The following is a 19902-nucleotide window of genomic DNA, read 5'->3' on the forward strand; positions in this document are numbered from 1 at the left end:
CCGCCTGCACGGGGCTCCCATTGGGGCTGGGGGTGGGTTTGTGTCCCCAACCCTGGGTGACAAGGACACCCCAGCCATCTGCCCACCTGTGTGATGACCCCAACACTCCTTCCCCAGGTGTGCCTGCTGTGGCAAACCCCCATTGGAGGGATGTGGTTCGATTTGGGATCATCTGAGGGGTACAAGGAAAGGTTCCCCTGTCCCCCCTGCCCTGAGCCACAGCTCGGGGCCACATCCTGGATTCTGCTCCGTCTGTCCTGCCCCAGGGGACTGAGATGGAGCCCTGGTGGCCGAGTGTCCTGCGGTGACCGTGGTGACCCAAGGGGACGGGCAGATGGGAAGGGGGAAGGTTTTGCCTGCCCCAAATGATGGTGCCGGGCTGGGGGTGTCGAGTCCTTGCAGGGGTTTGATGGATCCCCAATTTTGGGGACGATGTGGGCTCATTCCCCGCCGATCAGCGCCCCAGTTCAGCAGGGATGAGCCCCCAGCTCCTGCAGGGCTTGGCTGGGGCAGAGCAGCCCCGTTGTCCCCTCTGCTGTGCCCGTGTCACCCCCGTGACTGCACGCGCTGGCCCTCGTGGGTTTTGGGTATAAATGCCCCCACTCGTCCCTGGCAGGCTCCAAAGCTTCCTCAGGAACTTCTGCTGCCAATTTGGAGGCACGAGGAGCCCACAACCCCCCATTTCCCGTCCTCCCCATCGCCTCCCAGTCCCATCCAGTGCATTAACTGGGCTGGAGCAGTGCCTCAGGCAGTTGTGTTTAATTCCCGCTGCATCCTCTTGGCTTGTCACGAGAGATGGAAAAAATCCCATCACTTCCAAAATCCCCCCCCCTGGAGTTTGGGGTGACCCCCCTGGGCAGCCTGAGGCACCCCAAGGCTTTCTGTGCTGGGCAATCGGGGGGTCCGGCCCCAAAGAGACCCCAAAGGACAGAGGGCACAGAATGGGGGGTGCTGGGTGTGGGACAGACGCTGTGGGGGCACTGTGGGGCCAGAGGCTGATGCCAGGGTGCCAAGGCTTGTGCCAGCTGGCCAGGGGTCAGTGCTGGGTAGCCAAGGTTGGTGCCCAGGATCCAGAGTGCCAAGGCTTGTGCCAGGGGTCCGAGTGTGGTGCCGGGGGACCGGGGCTCAGTGCTGGGGGTCCAATCCGGTGCCGTGGGTCCGTTTGGTTCCGTGGGGCAGCCCCTGGATCTTGGCAGTGCCGGAGCTCAGAAGCCCCCGGAGCTCAGCAGTCCCGGGAGCTCGGGATTCTCGGAGCTCCGTATCCCCCGGAGCTCAGCATTCCCGGAGTTTGGCAATCCCGGAGCTCAGCAGTCCCGGGAGCTCGGGATTCCCGGAGCTCAGCACTCCCGGAGTTTGGCAATCCCGGAGCTCGGCATTCCCGGGAGCTCGGGATTCCCGGAGCTCGGCAATCCCGGAGCTCGGGATTCCCGGGATCTCGGCAGTCCCAGATCGGGGCATTCCTGGAGCTCGGCATTCCCGGGAGCTCAAGATTCCCGGAGTTTGGCAATCCCGGATCAGGGCATTCCTGGAGCTCAGCATTCCCGGAGCTCCGTATCCCCCCGAGCTCAGCAGCCCCTGGAGCTCGGCATTCCCGGAGTTTGGCAATCCCGGAGCTCGGCAGCCCCTGGAGCTCGTCATTCCCGGGAGCTCAGGATTCCCCAGAGCTCAGCAGTCCCGGAGCTCGGCAGTCCCGGAGTTTGACATTCCCGGATCTGGGCATTCCCGGAGCTCTGCATTCCCTGGAGCTCGGCATTCCCGGACCTCAGGATTCCCGGGAGCTCAGCAATCCCGGAGCTCCGTATCCCCCCGAGCTCAGCAGCTCCCGGAGCTCGGCATTCCCGGAGCTCGGCAGCCCCGGGAGCTCAGAAGTCCCCGGATCTCAGCAGCCGTCGGAGCTCGGCAGTCCCGAAACTCGGCATTGCCCAGATCTCGGCATTCCCGGAGCTCCGTACCCCCGGAGCTCTCTGTTATCTCCCGGACCTCAGCAGCCCCTGGAGCTCCGTATTCCCAGAGCTCCGTACCCCCGGATCTCCCGACGATCCCCCGGCTCTCAGCAGCCCCCAGATCTCGGCATTCCCAGAGCTCCGTACCCCCGGATCTCCCCATTATCCCCCGGCTCTCAGCAGCCCCTGGAGCTCCGTATTCCCAGAGCTCCGTACCCCCGGATCTCCCGATGATCCCCCGGCTCTCAGCAGCCCCTGGAGCTCCGTATTCCCAGAGCTCCGTACCCCCGGATCTCCCGATGATCCCCCGGACCTCAGCAGCCCCTGGAGCTCCGTATTCCCAGAGCTCCGTACCCCCGGATCTCCCCATTATCCCCGGGCCCTCAGCAGCCCCCGGCAGCCCCCACATCGCGGCGGCAGCTGCGGGCGAGCAGCAGCGCCAGCGGCCCGAGGCCGCAGTGCAGCACGCCCAGCGCCTCGCTCAGCCCCAGCGCCGTGTCGAAGTGCTGGAAGGAGCCGCAGGTGGGCTGGAGCAGCCCGGCCTCCAGCAGGAACTCCGCGGCCAGCCCCGCTCCGTAGGGCGCCCAGAGCCCCAGGAAGAGCCAGGCGAGCCCGGCTCCGCTGCCCCTGAGGCGCGGCACGGCCAGCGCGGCCAGCAGCAGCCCCGCGGGCAGCAGCAGCAGCAGGCACAGGCACAGCGCCAGGTGCAGCACGTAGAGCGGTGCCAGGATGCCCACGGCGCGCCGGACACACGCGGTGCCCGCTGCCACGCCGCTGACCAGCGCGGCCGGAGCGGCCAAGAGCAGCGCCAATGCCCACAGAGCCACGGCCAAGCGGCGGCTCCGCGGGTCCCAGCGAGCCCAGGCGGTGCTGCAGGAGCCGCTGGCCACCAGCAGCGCCTGGGCGAAGACGCTCCAGTGCCACAGGAGGTGCGTGAGGCGGCACAGCCCCGTGCCAAGGTGCCAACCCCGCGCCACGCCCGCCGCCAGCGCGGGCAGCAGCGCCGCGAACAGCGCCGTGCCCAGCGCCAGCTGCGCCACCAGCGCCCGGCTCTGCGGCCACCGCCACGCTTGGGGACGCTTGGCCAGGGCCACCAGCAAGGCGCCGGTGGCCAGCGCGGCCGCGACGCTGGTGGCGGCCAGGAAAGGGGGGGCAACGCGCTGGAAGAGGGGACAGAAGTGGTTGTGACACGGCGCGGCGTCGTAATCCGGGAGGGTGTCGTTGCTGAAAGTGCTGTCGTCGTAGGAGAAGTCGCCCATGATTTCCTCCAGGTCCAGGGAGCCCGCGGTGTCCAGGATGCCGGGGGTCTGTGGGTGACAGGGCATGGGGAGGGTGGCACATGGCCCTGGTGCCACCGTGGGGATGGCGGGCAGGGCTGGGCAGGGCGGGTTATCAGGGAGGGACACGCGGGGACACGCACGGGGACACGCACGGGGACACGCACGGGGACAGCCGGGCTGCGGGTGGGGCCGGGATGGCGCCGCTTTCTGCCAGGAGGGACACGGGGAGGATGCAGAGCCCGGAGGGTGCACACGGAGCCTGTGGGGACACGGAGCCCCCCATGGTCCTGCCCGGAATTGGGGACCCTCAGGGCGCTGCTCGGTGCTGGGGACTCCCAAACCCCAAAATCCCCTAAACCCCACTGAGCACTGGGGATCCTGCTCAGAACTGGGGACCCCCATGATCCTGCTCAGAACTGGGGACCCCCATGATCCTCCTCAGAATTTGGGACTCCCTGTGACCCCACTCATCACCAGGGACCCCCTAAACCCCACTGGAGGAGATCCCCATGATCCTGCCCACAACTGGGGGACCCTCAGGGCTCTACTGAGTTCTAGGGGACTCCTGAACCCCAAAAATCCCCCAAACCCCACTGGGGACCCCCATGATCCTCCTCAGAATTTGGGACTCCTGTGACCCCACTCAGCCCCAGGGATCCCCTAAAATCCCCCTAAATCCCACTGGGAATTCCCATGATCCTGCTCAGAACTGGGGATCCTCAGGGGTCTGACTCCCCAACCCCAAAAATCCCCTAAACCCCACTGGGCACTGGGGATTTCTGCTCAGAACTGGGGACCCCCCATAATCCTCCTCAGAATTTGGGACTCCTGTGACCCCACTCATCACCAGGGACCCCTAAACCCCACTGGAGGAGATCCCCATGATCCTGCCCACAACTGGGGGACCCTCAGGGCTCTACTGAGTTCTAGGGGACTCCTAAACCCCAAAAATCCCCCAAACCCCACTGGGGACCCCCATGATCCTGCTCAGCGCCAGGGACTCCCTGTGACCCCCTCAGCACCAGGGATCCCCTAAAATCCCCCTAAATCCCACTGGGAACTCCCATGATCCTCCTCAGAATTTGGGACTCCCTGTGACCCCACTCAGCCCCAGGGATCCCCTAAAATCCCCCTAAATCCCACTGGGAATTCCCATGATCCTTCTCAGCATTGGGGGACCCTCAGGGCTCTATTCAGTTCTAGGGGACTCCTAAACCCCAAAAATCCCCCAAACCCCACTGGGGACCCCCATGATCCTGCTCAGAACTGGGGACTCCCTGTGACCCCTCCAAGGGTCCCCAGGGACCCCCTAAACCCCCATTAACACCCCTAAACCCCACTGGAGGAGACCCCCATCACCCTCCTCAGCACTGGGGGACCCCCATTTTCCTCCTCACACCAAGGACCCCCCTGTGCCCCCCAAGCCCTCCTCTCCTGGGGGATGTGGCACCACCAGGGACAGGAATTTGGGGCGGGGGGATGTCACTCACCACGGGGACACAGTTGCCCATGATGTCTGGGGGTGGTGGCACCGGGGGTGGTGGCACCGGGGGTGACTCCTCCGCTCCAAACGGAGCCGAGGGCTGCGGGCACGAGATAAGAGGAGCCCCAAGGGCCGGCCCTGCCCCTCTCCCGCCCTGGCAGCCGGCGGAAAAACGGGGGAACGGCGCTGCCGGGAAATTTCTCGAGCAGGAAACCATCGGTTCTTGGCAGGACGAGTGAAATTAATTAGGGATTATTTGTTTTTCCAAACGCTCCGGGGCTGTGCCAGCTCCAGGGAGGGGTTCGGGGTTTGGGGTTTTGAGGGGACCCCCCCCTCCCCTCTTTTCCTGGAGTCTGGAATTTCCTCAAGAGGAAGGAAGGGCTCCCGGGGGTCATCCTGTGCCATTGGAGCAGCTTGGTGACAGGGCTGGTGGCCTTGGTGGCCTTCAGGGACATCGTTATAGCAACGTCCCTATGGGGCTGGGGGGCTCCGGGGTTGGGAATTGGGGTTCTGGTGGTAATTTGGGAGGAAATTTGGGGGTAAAAGTGACAGTTTGGGAGAAGATTTATGGGTGAAAAGCTTGGGGAGCTCCAGAGGTTGGGAATTGGGGTTCTGGTGGTAATTTGGGAGGATATTTGGGGGTAAAAGTGACAGTTTGGGGGTGATTGTGGAGCAGATTTATGGGTGAAAGGCTTGGGAAGCTCCAGGGATTGAGAATTGGGGTTCTGGTGGTAATTTGGGAGGATATTTGGGGGTAAAAGTGACAGTTTGGGGGTGATTGTGGAGCAAATTTATGGGTGAAAGGCTTGGGGACCTCCAGGGGTTGGGAATTGGGGTTCTGGTGATAATTTGGGAGGATATTTTTGGGGGTGAAAGTGACAGTTTGGGAGAAGATTTAGGGGTGAAAAGCTTGGGGGGCTCAGGGGTTGGGAATTGGGGTTCTGGTGGTAATTTGGGAGGATATTTTTGGGGTAAAAGTGACAGTTTGGGGGTGACTGTGGAGCAGATTTAGGGGTGAAAAGCTTGGGGGGCTCGGGGGTTGGGAATTGGGGTTCTGGTGGTAATTTGGGAGGATATTTGGATTTGAAATGCTGGGAAATCACAGTTTGGGGGTGACTGTGGAGCAGATTTAGGGGTGAAAATCTTGGGGAGCTCCAGAGGTTGGGAATTGGGGTTCTGGTGGTAATTTGGGAGGATATTTTTGGGGGTAAAAGTGACAGTTTGGGAGCAGATTTAGGGGTGAAAGGCTTGGGGAGCTCCTGGGGTTGGGAATTGGGGTTCTGGTGGTAATTTGGGAGGATATTTGGGGGTAAAAGTGACAGTTTGGGGGTGACTGTGGAGCAGATTTAGGGGTGAAAAGCTTGGGGAGCTTCAGGGGTTGGGAATTGGGGTTCTGGTGATAATTTGGGAGGATATTTTTGGGGGTAAAAGTGACAGTTTGGGGGTGACTGTGGAGCAAATTTAGGGGTGAAAGGCTTGGGGAGCTTCAGGGGATGAGAATTGGGGTTCTGGTGGTAATTTGGGAGGATATTTTTGGGGGTGAAAGTGCTGGGAAGTCACAATTTTGGGGGTGACTGTGGAGCAGATTTAGGGGTGAAAAGCTTGGGGGGCTCAGGGGTTGAGAATTGGGGTTCTGGTGATAATTTGGGAGGATATTTGGGGGTAAAAGTGACAGTTTGGGGGTGACTGTGGAGAAGATTTAGGGGTGAAAAGCTTGGGGGCTCAGGGTTGGGAATTGGGGTTCTGGTGCTAATTTGGGAGGATATTTTTGGGGGAAAAGTGACAGTTTGGGGGTGGAGCAGATTTATGGGTGAAAGGCTTGGGGAGCTCCAGGGGTTGAGAATTGGGGTTCTGGTGGTAATTTGGGAGGATATTTGGGGGTGGAAGTGACAGTTTGGGGGTGGAGCAGATTTTGGGGTGAAAAGCTTGGGAAGCTCCAGAGGTTGGGAATTGGGGTTCTGGTGGTAATTTGGGAAGATATTTGGGGGTAAAAGTGACAGTTTGGGGGTGACTGTGGAGCAGATTTATGGGTGAAAAGCTTGGGGGGCTCCGGGGTTGGGAATTGGGGTTCTGGTGGTAATTTGGGAGGATATTTGGGGTTGAAATGCTGGGAAATCACAGTTTGGGGGTGACTGTGGAGCAGATTTATGGGTGAAAAGCCTGGGAAGCTCCAGGGATTGGGAACTCGGGTTCTGGTGGTAATTTGGGAGGAAATTTGGGGGTAAAAGTGACAGTTTGGGGGTGACTGTGGAGCAGATTTATGGGTGAAAAGCTTGGGGGGCTCAGGGGTTGGGAATTGGGGTCGCTGCTGTTTGGGGAGTGTTGGGGGCCAGGATTTGGGGGTCTCTGAGGGGCAGATTTGGGGGTAAAGGGATGGGAGCCTTCAGGGATTGGGGGTTTGCTGTTCTTGGGGGGGAACTGGGAATTTGGGGAGGATTGAGGGGCAGATTTGGGGGGAAAGGGATGAGGAAGAATCTGGGAATTGAAAATTTTGGAGGGGGGCTGAGGAAGAATTTGGGAAATGGGAATTTGGGGGGGATTGAGGGGCAGATTTGGGGGTGAAATGGCTGAGGAGGAATTTGGGAATTGACGATTTTGGAGAGGTTGAGGAAGAATTTGGGAATTGGGAATTTGGGGGGAATTGAGGGGCAGATTTGGGGGGTGAAATGGCTGAGGAAGAATTTGGGAATTGACAATTTGGGGGGGGTTGAGAAGAATTTGGGAATTGGGAATTTGGAGGGGCTAAGGAAGAATTAGAGAATTGGGAATTTGGGGGGAATTGAGGGGCAGATTTGGGGTGAAATGGCTGAGGAGGAATTTGGGAATTGACAATTTTGGAGAAGTTGAGGAAGAATTTGGGAATTGGTGATTTTGGAGGGGCTAAGGAAGAATTAGAGAATTGGGAATTTGGAGGGGCTGGGGGGGAAATTGGGAAATGGGAATTTAGGGGGGATTGAGGGGCAGATTTGGGGTGAAATGGCTGAGGAGGAATTTGGGAATTGAGAATTTGGGGGGAATTGAGGGGCAGATTTCGGGGTGAAAATCCCAGGGATTGGGATTGGGATTTGGGGTCGCTGCTCTTTGGGAGGAGCTGCCGAGGGTCAGCACCAGGATCAGGGCGGCTTTGGGGGCTCAGAGGAGTTTTTTGGGGTGCTGATCTCTTTTACCCCCTCCCACCACCCCCAAACTGCCCCCCTTTGACCCCCCATCCCCAAACACACACACAGGCATATAAGGTGTGTAATCCAGATATATTTATAGGATTATTTTCCGAGATTAGCACAGGATATTAGAAAGGTTATAAAGTCACATCGACGGTCGTTGGCTCCCTTTTTTTTTTTTTTAATTTTTATATGTACAGACAGAAAAAAAAAAACAAAAAAAAAACCACAGCACAACAACACAGCCCAGCCTCTGCCCCCCACCCTGGCCTCTCCAGAGCCCCCCAAAATATGGCTTTCGTGTCTATTGAGAGTTCAGTGCCGGCCAGGAAGCCTCCAAGGGGGTCCCCAAATCCTCTTTGTGTCCCAACCCCATGAATGGGTGGATGTGGGGCCACCAATGGGACCCCCCAGTGATGGGGTGGTGGCCTGGACATGGTGACACACTGACCGTGCCACCTCCCCTGTCCATCCCTGTGTGACACCGGGGTGTTTGTCACCCCAAAGGGACCCCAAAAGGGGTTGTTCTGTCCCTCGTTGTGTCACCGTTGGTGTGGCCCTGTCACAGCTCCCGCCTGGATCCTCCCTGTCCTCGCTGTCACCGCCGGGGGTGACACCAATCCTGTCCCCACCGAACCCTTTGGGTTCTCATTGCCAGAGGTGGCCTCAGATGGAATCTCTGACCCTTCATTGGCTCCTCCCAGGTGACACCTGGGCCAGGTGACACCTGCACAGGTCCCTGCCCGCTCCCCGGGCGGCCCTGCCACGCCCCACGGCAGGGGGAACCTCAAAAAACGCCTCGAAACGACCAAAACCACCTCAAAAAACGCCTCGAAACGACCAAAACCACCTCAAAACCACTTCAAAACCACCTCAAAATGACCAAAACCACCTCAAAATCACTTCAAAACCACCTCAAAACCACCAAAACCACCTCAAAACCACCTCAAAACGACCAAAACCACCTCAAAATCATGTCAAAAGCACCAAAACCACCTCAAAACAACCAAAACCACCTCAAAACCATCAAAACCACCTTAAACCAACCAAAAACACCTCAAAACCAGCAAAACCACCTCAAAACTCATTCCAAAACCACCTCAAAATCATACCAAAACACCCAAACACCTCAAAACCACCTAAAACCTCAACCATCAAAACCACCTCAAAACATGTCAAAAACCAAACCATCAAAACCACTCAAGACCGCTCAAAAACCAGTCAAAACCACACAACCACCTCAAAAACCAGCAAAACCACTCAAAATCTGTCAAAAACCACCTCAAACACAAACCAAAACCACCTCAAAACCATCAAAACCACCAAAGCCACCTCAAAATCACCAAAACCACCTCAAAGCCACTTCAGCGCCACCAAAATCACCTCAAAACCATCTCAGAAAGAACCAAAACCACCTCAGACCCAACCAAGACCACCAAAACCGCCTCCAAACAACCCAAAACCACCTCCAAACCACTGCAGAACCACCAAAACCATCTCAGAAACACCTCAAAACCACCTCGGAACCACCAAAAAACTCCTCAAAACCACCAAAAACACCCCAAAAACTCCGTGTCCTGCTCCTTCCCAGTGCCAACACTGCTCCTGACACAGCTGGGCCATGGTGGTCACCTCTGTGGTGTCCCCAGTGTCACTGGGCCTCCTCTGCCTCACCTGAGCCCCATCGGTGTCCCCAAAGGTGGCACAGGTGGCGGCAGGGTTTGGTGGGGGGTGACACTTCCAGCCCCATGCAAGAGGTGGTGAAATTCTTCCTGCAGCTCCCGAGGCGAGGTTTCCCGTTTCTCCAAGGGTTCCTTCTCCTCCAGATGACCCCAAATCCATGCAGAGACCTCCCAGCTAAAGTCACACCTCCCAAAATCCATGGGGAGACCTCCCAGGTGAAGTTACCTCAATCCATGGGAGACCTCCCAGGTGGAGGTGTGACCACCTTCTCAAGGTCTCCTCTCTCCAGATGACCCCAAATTCATGGGTGACCTCCCAGGTGAAGGAACCCCTCTGTAGGTTCCTTCTCCTCCAGATGACCCCAAATCCATGGGGTGACCTCCCAGGTGAGGTTACCCCTCCCAAAATCCATGAGGAGACCTCCCAGGTGAAGTTACCACTTCTCCAAGGGTTCCTCTTCTCATACCCAAATCACAGGAGACTCCACTAAGATTCCATTTCTTAAAGGGTTCTTCTCCAGAAACCCAATCCAAAGGGACCTCCAAGGGAGGTTACCAATTTCTAAAAAGGTTCCTTGTCCTCCAGATGACCCCAAATTCATGGAGAGACCTCCCAGCTAAGGTTACCCATTTCTTAAAGGGTTCCTTCTCCTCCAGATGACCCCAAATCCATGCAGGACTTCCAGCTAAGTTACACTCCAAATCCATGAGGAGATCTCCCAGGTGAAGTTACCACTTCTCCAAGGGTTTCTCTCCTCCAGATGACCCCAAATCCATGGGAGACTTCGGGAGGTTACCCTCCAAATCCAGGTGACCCAGGAGAGCCTGGAGGTTCCTCTCCTCCAGATGACCCCAAATCCACAGGGTGACCTCCCAGCTAAGTTTTCCCATTTCTTAAAGGGTTCCTTCTCCTCCAGACAGCCCCAAATCCACAAGGCGACCTCCCAGGTGAGGTTCCACTCTCAAAAGGTCCTTCCTCCGATGACCCAATCCACAAGGAGACCTCCAGTGAGGTTCACTCCAAAATCCATGCAGAGATCCTCCCAGTAAGTTCCCATTCTCAAGGGTTCCTTCTCCTCCAGACGACCCCAAATCCATGCAGAGACCTCCCAGGTGAGGTTACCACTTCTCCAAGGGTTCCTCTTCTCCAGATGACCCCAAATCCACAAGGAGACCTCCCAAGTAAGATTTCCCATTTCTTAAAGGGTTCCTTCTCCTCCAGATGACCCCAAATCCATGGGGTGACCTCCCAGGTGAGGTTACACTTCTCCAAGGGTTCCTCTTCTCCAAGACCCCAAATCCACAGGACTCCAGTGAGGTTACCAATTCAAAGGTTCCTTCTCCTCCAGATGACCCAAATTCATGGAGACCTCCAGGTAGGTTACACCTCCCAGAATCCATGCAGAGGACCTCCCAGGTGAAGGTTACCACTTCTCCAAGGGTCCTCTTCTCGATACCAAATCCAGGAGACCTCCACTAAGTTTCCATTGCTTAAGGGTACTTTCCCAGAACCATAAGGAGACTCAATGGTTACACCTCCCAAAATCCACGAGGTGACCTCCCAAGTAAGATTTCCCATTTCTCCAAGGGTTCCTCTTCTCCAGACAACCCCAAATCCACAAGGAGACCTCCCAGCTAAGGTTACCAATTTCTAAAAAGGTTCCTTCTCCTCCAGATGACCCCAAATCCATGGGGAGACCTCCCAGGTGAGGTTACCCATTTCTAAAAAGGTTCCTTCTCCTCCAGATGACCCCAAATCCATGCAGAGACCTCCCAGCTAAAGTTACACCTCCCAAAATCCATGAGGAGACCTCCCAAGTAAGATTTCCCATTTCTCCAAGGGTTCCTCTTCTCCAGATGACCCCAAATCCATGGAGAGACCTCCCAGCTGAGGTTGCCCCCTCTCCAAGGGTTCCTTCTCCTCCAGATGACCCCAAATCCACAAGGAGACCTCCCAGGTGAGGTTACACCTCCCAAAATCCATGGGCTGACCTCCCAGCTGAGGAGTCCTTCTGGAGGTTCCTCTCCTCCAGAAAACCCCAAATCCACGGGGTTCCAGGCCCAAGGGCATCTCCTGCCACCCCCTTGTGCCCAGACTGGCACGTGGTGGCATCCCACAACAGCTGATGCCAAGGCTGGCGGTGCCCTAAGGATGCCAGGGGGGTGCAGCCCCATCCTGGGGGTGCCCAGTTTGGGGGGGCTCAGCTGGGGAAGGTGTTTGGTTTTGTCGTGGAAGTGAAGTGAAGTGAAGAGGCAGGAGGAAGAGCAAGGAGGAAGGGTGAACTCTCCTCCCAAAGCCTCTGTGGTGACCCCAAACTCCCCAGACCCCAAATCCAGGTGTTTTGGTCGGGATTCTCAGAGCCAAGAAGAAAATCAGCCCTTTCCAAGCTCATCCCTGCCCTGGGAAGGGGCTGGGGAGGGAAATGGGGGGCAGAGAGACCCCAGCTCCGCTCTGGGGGTCCCAGGGAAGCAGCCCCAGCCCCAAGGGCGCTGCTTCCTGCACTGAACATCTCAATAGATGGTTCAAATTGGCATTTCCAATCAGAGAATTTAAGTAAAAATTAAATAATTTTTTTTTTAAAAAAATCAGGGGCTTTTCTTCTAGATTTGCCCCCCCCCCCCCACCCCCACCAAAATAAACCTGAGCCCTCCCCCCTCCCGCTGGGGTGGGACCGGGGAGCTCTGGGGGCTCCAGGTGTCTCTGGGGGTCCCACCCTGGCCTTTCACCCCCTTTCACACACTGACTGCACGAGGACAGCTCTGCTCCCGCATGGACACTGCTCCACAAGAACCACCAAGGACAAAACCGGGCCGGGGGCTCGCTCTGCTCCCACCTGGAGTCACCCCCCGACCACGGGGAGGGGACAACGGGGACACCCAGGATGCCAACTCACCCCGGGAACACCACCCAGAGATGGGATTTTATCCTTGGACATCAAAGAAACCAAAAAAAGGGAGAGAAACAAAGGGAAGAGCTACATCGACCCCAGCCCAACACCCCAACCAAGGGCCCGAAGCAAAGAGCAGCCACGAAACCAAAGCCAAAAAAATCAAAAAAGGTCCAAAAAGGAAGAAGGAAGGAAGGAAGGAAGGAAGGAAGGAAGGAAGGAGTCGCTCACTCACGGGTTTTGGGTCTGTGGGGTTCGGGGCGTGGGGATGGAGGTGCAAGCAAGCAAACGGGGCCGGGGCTCTCGCTGTTGGAGTGAAGGATTTGTACAAGTTCAAGAAGCGTCAGCAGCGCCTCGAGGCCGGTGGCTCTCCCTGCTCTCTGTCCCGCCATCCCTCTGTCCGTCCGTCCGTCCGCCCGTGCCGGGCGCCAGAGAAAATCTGTTGGGTTTTGTGGGGTTTGTGGTCTGGTTGCCGTTGCCATCGGGGTTCTCTTGGCTCCATTTTTCTCTCTCTCTCTCTCTCTCTCTCTCTCCTCTCTCTCTGACCCTTTTAGATGAAATATTCCTTCTTGTCGTCGCCGCCGGCCTGGCCGCCCTCGGCGTTGATGATGGCGGTGTCGGCGTCCGGAGCGTCGTCCGAGCCTTTGGCCTCGTGGGTCAGGTACGTCCCTGGAGAAGGGGGGACAGGGGTTGGGGTCACGGGGGGCTCTGACAGAGACCCCTCCCACAGAGCCACAGGGACTGGAGGGTCTGCTGGGGTTGGATGCAGTGGGAAAGGCACTGGGGTGGGAGGGGAGCAATGGGATGGGATGGGATGGGATCAATGGGATGGGATGGGATGGGAGCAATGGGATGGGATCATTGGGATGGGATGGGAGCAATGGGATGGGAGCAATGGGATGGGATGGGATGGGAGCAATGGGATGGGATGGGATGGGATGGGAGCAATGGGATGGGATCAATGGGATGGGATCAATGGGATGGGATGGGATGGGAGCAATGGGATCCATGGGATCGGATGAGATGGGACAGGATCAATGGGATGGGGTCTATGGGATGGAATGGGATGGGATGGGATCAGTGGGATAGGATGGGATGGGATCCATGGGATGGGATGGGATGGGATGGGATGGGATGGGATGGGATGGGATGGGATGGGATGGGATCAATGGGATGGGAGCAATGGGATTGGATGGGATCAATGGGATGGGAAGTGATGGGATGAGATGGGATCAATGGGATGGGATGGGATGGGATCCATGGGATCCATGGAATGGGATGCGATGGGATCAATGGGATAGGAGGGATCCATGGGATGGGATTCATGGGATGGGTTCCATGGGATGGGGTGGAATCTATGGGATGGGATGGGATCGATGGGATGGAAGGAGATGGGATGGCATCAATGGGATGGGATCAATGGGATCAGATCTGTGGGATGAGATCATTGGGATGGGATCAATGGGATGGGATGGGATCAACAGGGTGGGATCGATGGCATGGGATGGGATCAATAGGATCCATGGGATAGGATGGGATCAGTGGGATGGGATTAATGGGATGGGATGGATTCCATGGGATGAGATGGGATGGGATGAGTTCCATGGGATAGGGTGGGATGGGATCCATGGGATGGGATGGGATGGGATGGGATGAGATCGATGGGATGGGATCATTGGGATGGGATGGGATAGGATAAATGGGATGGGATCAACGGGATGGGATCAATGGGATGGGATGGATTGATGGGATAGGATCGATGGGATGGGATGGGATGGGATGGGATGGGATGGGATGGGATGGGATAAATGGGATGGGATAAATGGGATGGGATCGATGGGATGGGATCAAGGGGATGGCATCCATGGGATGTGATGCAGACTCACTGACCCCCCCCCCCAAACCCCTCCTGGAGAAGCAGGGGGTCCCGGCTGCCCCCAGAGCAGGGTGGGGGGCTCTACTCACACATCCCCACAGGGGGGGGCTGCTGGGGGGGTGTCACCGTGTCCCCAGGGCCTGGGCACAAACCTGCTGGGCATGAAAAGGGCAGGTGGAGGGAAACGAGGAGGAGGAGGAGGAGGAGGAGGAGGAAGGCAGAGTGAGGAGCTGAGGGGGACATGGGGACAGCGACAATCCCGGGACAGAGATGGAGAACAGGGGATCAATGGGATGGGATCATGGGATGGGACCAATGGGATGGGATCCATGGGATGGCGTGGGATGGGATGGGATCCATGGGATTCATGGGATGGGATCAATGGGATGGCATGGGATCCATAAGATGGGATCCATGGGATGGGATGGGATTGATGGCATCCATAGGACAGGATCAATGGGATCCATGGGATGGGATCAATGGGATCCATAAGATGGGATCCATGGGATGGGATGGGATCAATGGGATCCATGGGATGGGATCCATGGGATGGGATCCATGGGATGGGATGGGATTGATGGCATCCATAAGATGGGATCCGTGGGATGGGATGGGATTGATGGGATCCATGGGATGGGATCAATGGGATCCATAAGATGGGATCCATGGGATGGGATGGAATCCATGAGATTCATGGGATGGGATCAATGGGATCCATAGGACAGGATCAATGGGATCCATAAGATGGGATCCATAGGACAGGATCAATGGGATCCACGGGATGGGATCCATGGGATGGGATGGGATCAATGGGATCCATGGGATGGGATCCATGGGATGGGATGGGATCGATGGGATCCATAGGACAGGATCAATGGGATCCATGGGATGGGATGGGATTGATGGCATCCATAGGACAGGATCAATGGGATCCATGGGATGGGATGGGATCGATGGGATCCACAGGACAGGATCAATGGGATCCACGGGATGGGAGCTGCCTCCCCCTGCATTCCCTGGGACATTCCCATGCTGGGCAGCACCAGGAGCTGCCTCCCTTCACCCCCCCTACCCCGAGACCCCCGAGGGCTCCTCCAGCCCCCCCTGCGGCCCCCCAGGCCGTACCTTTGTGCCTGATCAGGTAATGTCCCAGCACGATGAGGAGGCTGAGCAGGAGGAAGACGATGACGGCCACCACGCCGCCGATCATGGCGTGGTAGGTGCTGGAGGTCGAGGGCACCGGGCTGGCATCTGCCCAGGCAGGGGGAGGGAAAAAAGAGACACAAAAAGGAGACCCTGAGACCCTGCAGGGCAGCAGAAGATGCTGCTCCTCCCCACCAGGAGCTCCATCCTGCTGAGGGTGCTGGCACAGTGAGAACGGGGGGAGCACAGGGGAAATCTCATCTTCCATCAAAAAAAAAAAAACTTAAGAAATCAAAAAGCAAAATGGAAATCTCATCCTCCACACTGGGGTTTTGGCCCCAAAAAGGGAGGGTGAGCAGGTTTGGGTGGGAGGGGACATGCAGGATGGCATGGCCACCCGAGAGGTGATGGCAGGACCCCAAAGGTGGCCCTGAATCCTGTCCTGGATGCGGAATCCAATGGAAAGATTCCATCCCGTGCTGGAATCCTGTGCCAGCCCTGTGGCACGGTGACAAATCCTCGTGCCAGCCGTGCCCCATCAGCTCAGGGTGGGGACAGAGCCGCATTCGGGAAGGACAAGACGAGGGACACACAGGGGTGGCAGCAGGACAGAGGGACAGCACGGCACACGGACACACAGGACAAGGGACAGCTTGGGGCTCCTCCTGGAAAACCTGAGGGACCGAAGCCACCTGGCAGGGCTGTCCCCAGGCCAGGGCAGGGCCACCGTCCTCCTGTGGAGCTTCTCCAGGCCAAAGAGACAGAAAAGGAGCTTACGGTACCTTGGGTGGGAGCTGGAGTGGAGGATGGAGCCGAGGCCATGGAAGGATGAGAGATGGGCTGGGAAGGGCCCAGGGTGGAGTGAACGTGTGGGGTGGGGAGCTGGGGAACATCTGGGGAGGACAACAAAAACACAGCACAGGAGTCAATGGCACGAAGGGACAGCGAGGTGACAGAGCCCTGAGGGGACCCCGAGCGGGTCCATCTGTGAGCCCTCTGCTGCTGCCACCAACCTTTGGGACCATCCTGACCATCTCCTGTCCTGGTTACCTCCAGAGGGACTCTCATGGTGTCACCCATGACAGTGTGGTCCTTGGGGACCTTGGGGACCACAGGGTGCTGGCACCAAGGTGGGCAAGGCTGGAGGTGGCTCCAGTGCCTGAGCCACGAGTGGCTTTAGGGACAAAAGTGACAATTCCACCAAGGCCGGATGTGGAGCTCTGTGTCTGCTGTGACAGGGGCAGTGCCACCAGGTGGGCAAGGGACAGTGCGTGCCACCTCTCAAGGGACAGCAGGTGCCACCTCTCAAGGGACAGCGGGTGCCACCTCTCAAGGGACAGCAGGTGCCACCTCTCAAGGGACAGCGGGTGCCATCTGTCAAGGGACAGCAGGTGCCACCTCTCAAGGGACAGCGGGTGCCACCTCTCAAGGACAGCAGGTGCCACCTCTCAAGGGACAGCGGGTGCCACCTCTCAAGGGACAGCAGGTGCCATCTGTCAAGGGACAGCAGGTGCCACCTCTCAAGGACAGCAAGTGCCACTTCTCAAGGGATAGCAGGTGCCACCTCTCAAGGGACAGCGGTGTGTCACCTCTCAAGGGACAGCGGGTGCCATCTCTAAAGGAGAGCAGGTGCCATCTGTCAAGGGACAGCAGGTGCCACCTCTCAAGGGACAGCAGGTGCCACCTCTCAAGGACAGCAGGTGCCATCTGTCAAAGGACAGCGGGTGCCACCTCTCAAGGACAGTGGGTGCCACCTCTCAAGGGACAGCAGGTGCCACCTCTCAAGGACAGTGCCATCTGTCAAGGGACAGGAGGTGCCACCTCTCAAGGGACAGCAGGTGCCACCTCTCAAGGGACAGCAGGTGCCACCTCTCAAGGACAGCAGGTGCCACCTCTCAAGGGACAGCAGGTGCCACCTCTCAAGGACAGCAGGTGCCACCTCTCAAGGACAGCGGGTGCCACCTCTCAAGGGACAGCGGGTGCCACATCTCAAGGACAGTGCGTGCCACCTCTCAAGGACAGTGGGTGCCATCTGTCAAGGGACAGCAGGTGCCACCTCTCAAGGACAGCGGGTGCCACCTGTCAAGGGACAGCAGGTGTCACCTCTAAAGGAGAGCAGGTGACATCTGTCAAGGACAGCAGGTGCCACCTCTCAAGGGACAGCGGGTGCCACCTCTAAAGGAGAGCAGGTGCCATCTGTCAAAGGACAGCGGGTGCCACCTCTCAAGGACAGTGGGTGCCACCTCTCAAGGGACAGCAGGTGCCACCTATCAAGGACAGCAGGTGCCACCTCTAAAGGGGACAGCAGGTGCCACCTCTCAAGGACAGCAGGTGCCACCTCTCAAGGGACAGGAGGTGCCAGCTCTCAAGGACAGCGGGTGCCACCTCTCAAGGACAGTAGGTGCCATCTGTCAAAGGACAGCAGGTGCCATCTGTCAAGGGACAGCAGGTGCCACCTCTCAAGGGACAGCGGGTGCCACCTCTCAAGGACAGTAGGTGCCACCTCTCAAGGGACAGCGGGTGCCACCTCTCAAGGACAGCAGGTGCCACCTCTCAAGGACAGCAGGTGCCATCTCTCAAGGGACAGCAGGTGCCAGCTCTCAAGGACAGCAGGTGCCATCTGTCAAGGACAGCAGGTGCCACCTCTCAAGGACAGCAGGTGCCACCTCTCAAGGGACAGCGGGTGCCACCTCTCAAGGACAGCGGGTGCCACCTCTCAAGGGACAGCGGGTGCCACCTCTCAAGGGACAGCAGGTGCCACCTCTCAAGGGACAGCAGGTGCCACCTCTCAAGGGACAGCAGGTGCCATCTGTCAAGGGACAGTGGGTGCCACCTCTCAAGGACAGCAGGTGCCACCTCTCAAGGACAGCGGGTGCCACCTCTCAAGGGACAGCAGGTGCCACCTCTCAAGGACAGCAGGTGCCATCTGTCAAGGGACAGCAGGTGCCACCTCTCAAGGACAGCAGGTGCCACCTCTCAAGGACAGTGGGTGCCACCTCTCAAGGGACAGCAGGTGCCACCTCTCAAGGACAGTGGGTGCCACCTCTCAAGGACAGCACCAGGCACCCGGGGTGAGCCCCTGGATGGGTGCAGAGAGCTCTGGGTGCTCACACAGGGGACACAGGGGACACACAAGGGTGACACAGCAGTGGCTGCACAGGGTTGGGCATTCGGGGGCTCCTTCTGGGCAGGCTGAGGGAGGGGACACAGGGGACAAAGTGCCACCAGCGAGGTGCCACCACACTGCTGGGGAAGGAGGGGAAGGGAAGAGCTGGAGCAAGGGAGGAGAGCAGGAAGCTTTGGATTTGCTTTGGATTTCCCAAATCCAAGGGAAAATGGCAGGAAATGGGATCATGGGGGGTGGGCACGGGCTGGGATGGGCATGGGGAGCTGGGGTGGGCACGGGGAGCTGGGGTGGGCATGGGGAGCTGGGGTGGGCATGGGGAGCTGGGGTGGGCACGGGGAGCTGGGGTGGGCATGGGGAGCTGGGGTGGCAGCAGCAACACAGCACACACAGCCCTGAACCACGTGTGACACATGGCATGGGGACATGGGGACACTGAGCATGCCAGCCCTGCTCCATGTGTGACACATGGCATGGGGACACACACAGCCCTGAACCACGTGTGACACATGGCATGGGGACATGGGGACACACACAGCTCAGTTCCACGTGTGACACATGGCATGGGGACATGGGGACACACACAGCTCTGCTCCATGTGTGACACATGGCATGGGGACATGGGGACACACACGGCCCTGAACCACGTGTGACACATGGCATGGGGACACACAGAGAGCTCTGTCCCATGTGTGACACATGGCATGGGGACATGGGGACACACAGAGAACTCTGTCCATGTGTGACACATGGCATGGGGACATGGGGACACTGAGTATGCCAGCCCTGAACTATGTGTGACACATGGCATGGGGACACACACAGCTCTGTCCCATGTGTGACACATGGCATGGGGACATGGGGACACACACGGCCCTGCTCCATGTGTGACACATGGCATGGGGACATGGGGACACACATGGCCCTGAACCACGTGTGACACATGGCATGGGGACATGGGGACACACACAGCCCTGAACCATGTGTGACACATGGCATGGGGACATGGGGACACTGAGCATGCCAGCCCTGCTCCATGTGTGACACATGGCATGGGGACATGGGGACACACACAGCTCAGTCCCACGTGTGACACATGGCATGGGGACATGGGGACACTGAGCATGCCAGCCCTGCTCCATGTGTGACACACGGCATGGGGACACACACAGCTCTGTCCCATGTGTGACACATGGCATGGGGACATGGGGACACACATGGCCCTGAACCACGTGTGACACATGGCATGGGGACATGGGGACACTGAGCATGCCAGCCCTGCACCACGTGTGACACATGGCATGGGGACATGGGGACACACA

General features: G+C 58.1%; 2 protein-coding genes and 1 long non-coding RNA gene across 3 annotated transcripts in view; all 3 read right to left on the bottom strand.

The window, feature by feature from the left end:
• Positions 1-2326: 2326 nt before the first annotated feature.
• LOC135457576 (atypical chemokine receptor 1-like) lies at positions 2327-4734 on the bottom strand. The gene is made up of 2 exons (XM_064732285.1): positions 4714-4734; positions 2327-3250 (listed from the first exon to the last, which is right to left on the bottom strand). The coding sequence occupies exons 1-2, from the start codon at positions 4732-4734 to the stop codon at positions 2327-2329; spliced, it is 945 nt and encodes a 314-aa protein (XP_064588355.1).
• A 3204-nt stretch (positions 4735-7938) lies between these two features.
• On the bottom strand, positions 7939-9770 carry LOC135457578 (uncharacterized). Its single transcript, XR_010442752.1, has 2 exons — positions 9191-9770; positions 7939-8943 (listed from the first exon to the last, which is right to left on the bottom strand). It is a non-coding gene; the product is annotated as an uncharacterized LOC135457578 (long non-coding RNA).
• Positions 9771-12456: 2686 nt separating this feature from the next.
• Positions 12457-19902, bottom strand: part of CADM3 (cell adhesion molecule 3) — a 40637-nt gene continuing 33191 nt past the window's right edge. Inside the window, exons 8-9 of the mRNA XM_064732284.1 lie at positions 15439-15564; positions 12457-13106 (exon numbers count right to left, since the gene is read on the bottom strand). Coding sequence (XP_064588354.1) covers positions 12988-13106; positions 15439-15564 — 245 coding nt within the window. The 3' untranslated portion in view covers positions 12457-12987. The remainder of the gene's footprint in view (positions 13107-15438; positions 15565-19902) is intronic.

This window comes from Zonotrichia leucophrys, chromosome 25 (genome assembly GCF_028769735.1).
Source record: "Zonotrichia leucophrys gambelii isolate GWCS_2022_RI chromosome 25, RI_Zleu_2.0, whole genome shotgun sequence".
Taxonomy (NCBI): Eukaryota; Metazoa; Chordata; class Aves; order Passeriformes; family Passerellidae; genus Zonotrichia; species Zonotrichia leucophrys.

Coding starts and splice junctions, on each gene's coding strand:
- LOC135457576 (XM_064732285.1), bottom strand. CDS start 4,734: ATGGGCAACTGTGTCCCCGTG. Junction 3,251..4,713: donor TGGGCAACTGTGTCCCCGTG/GTGAGTGACATC, acceptor TGTCACCCACAG/ACCCCCGGCATCCTGGACAC.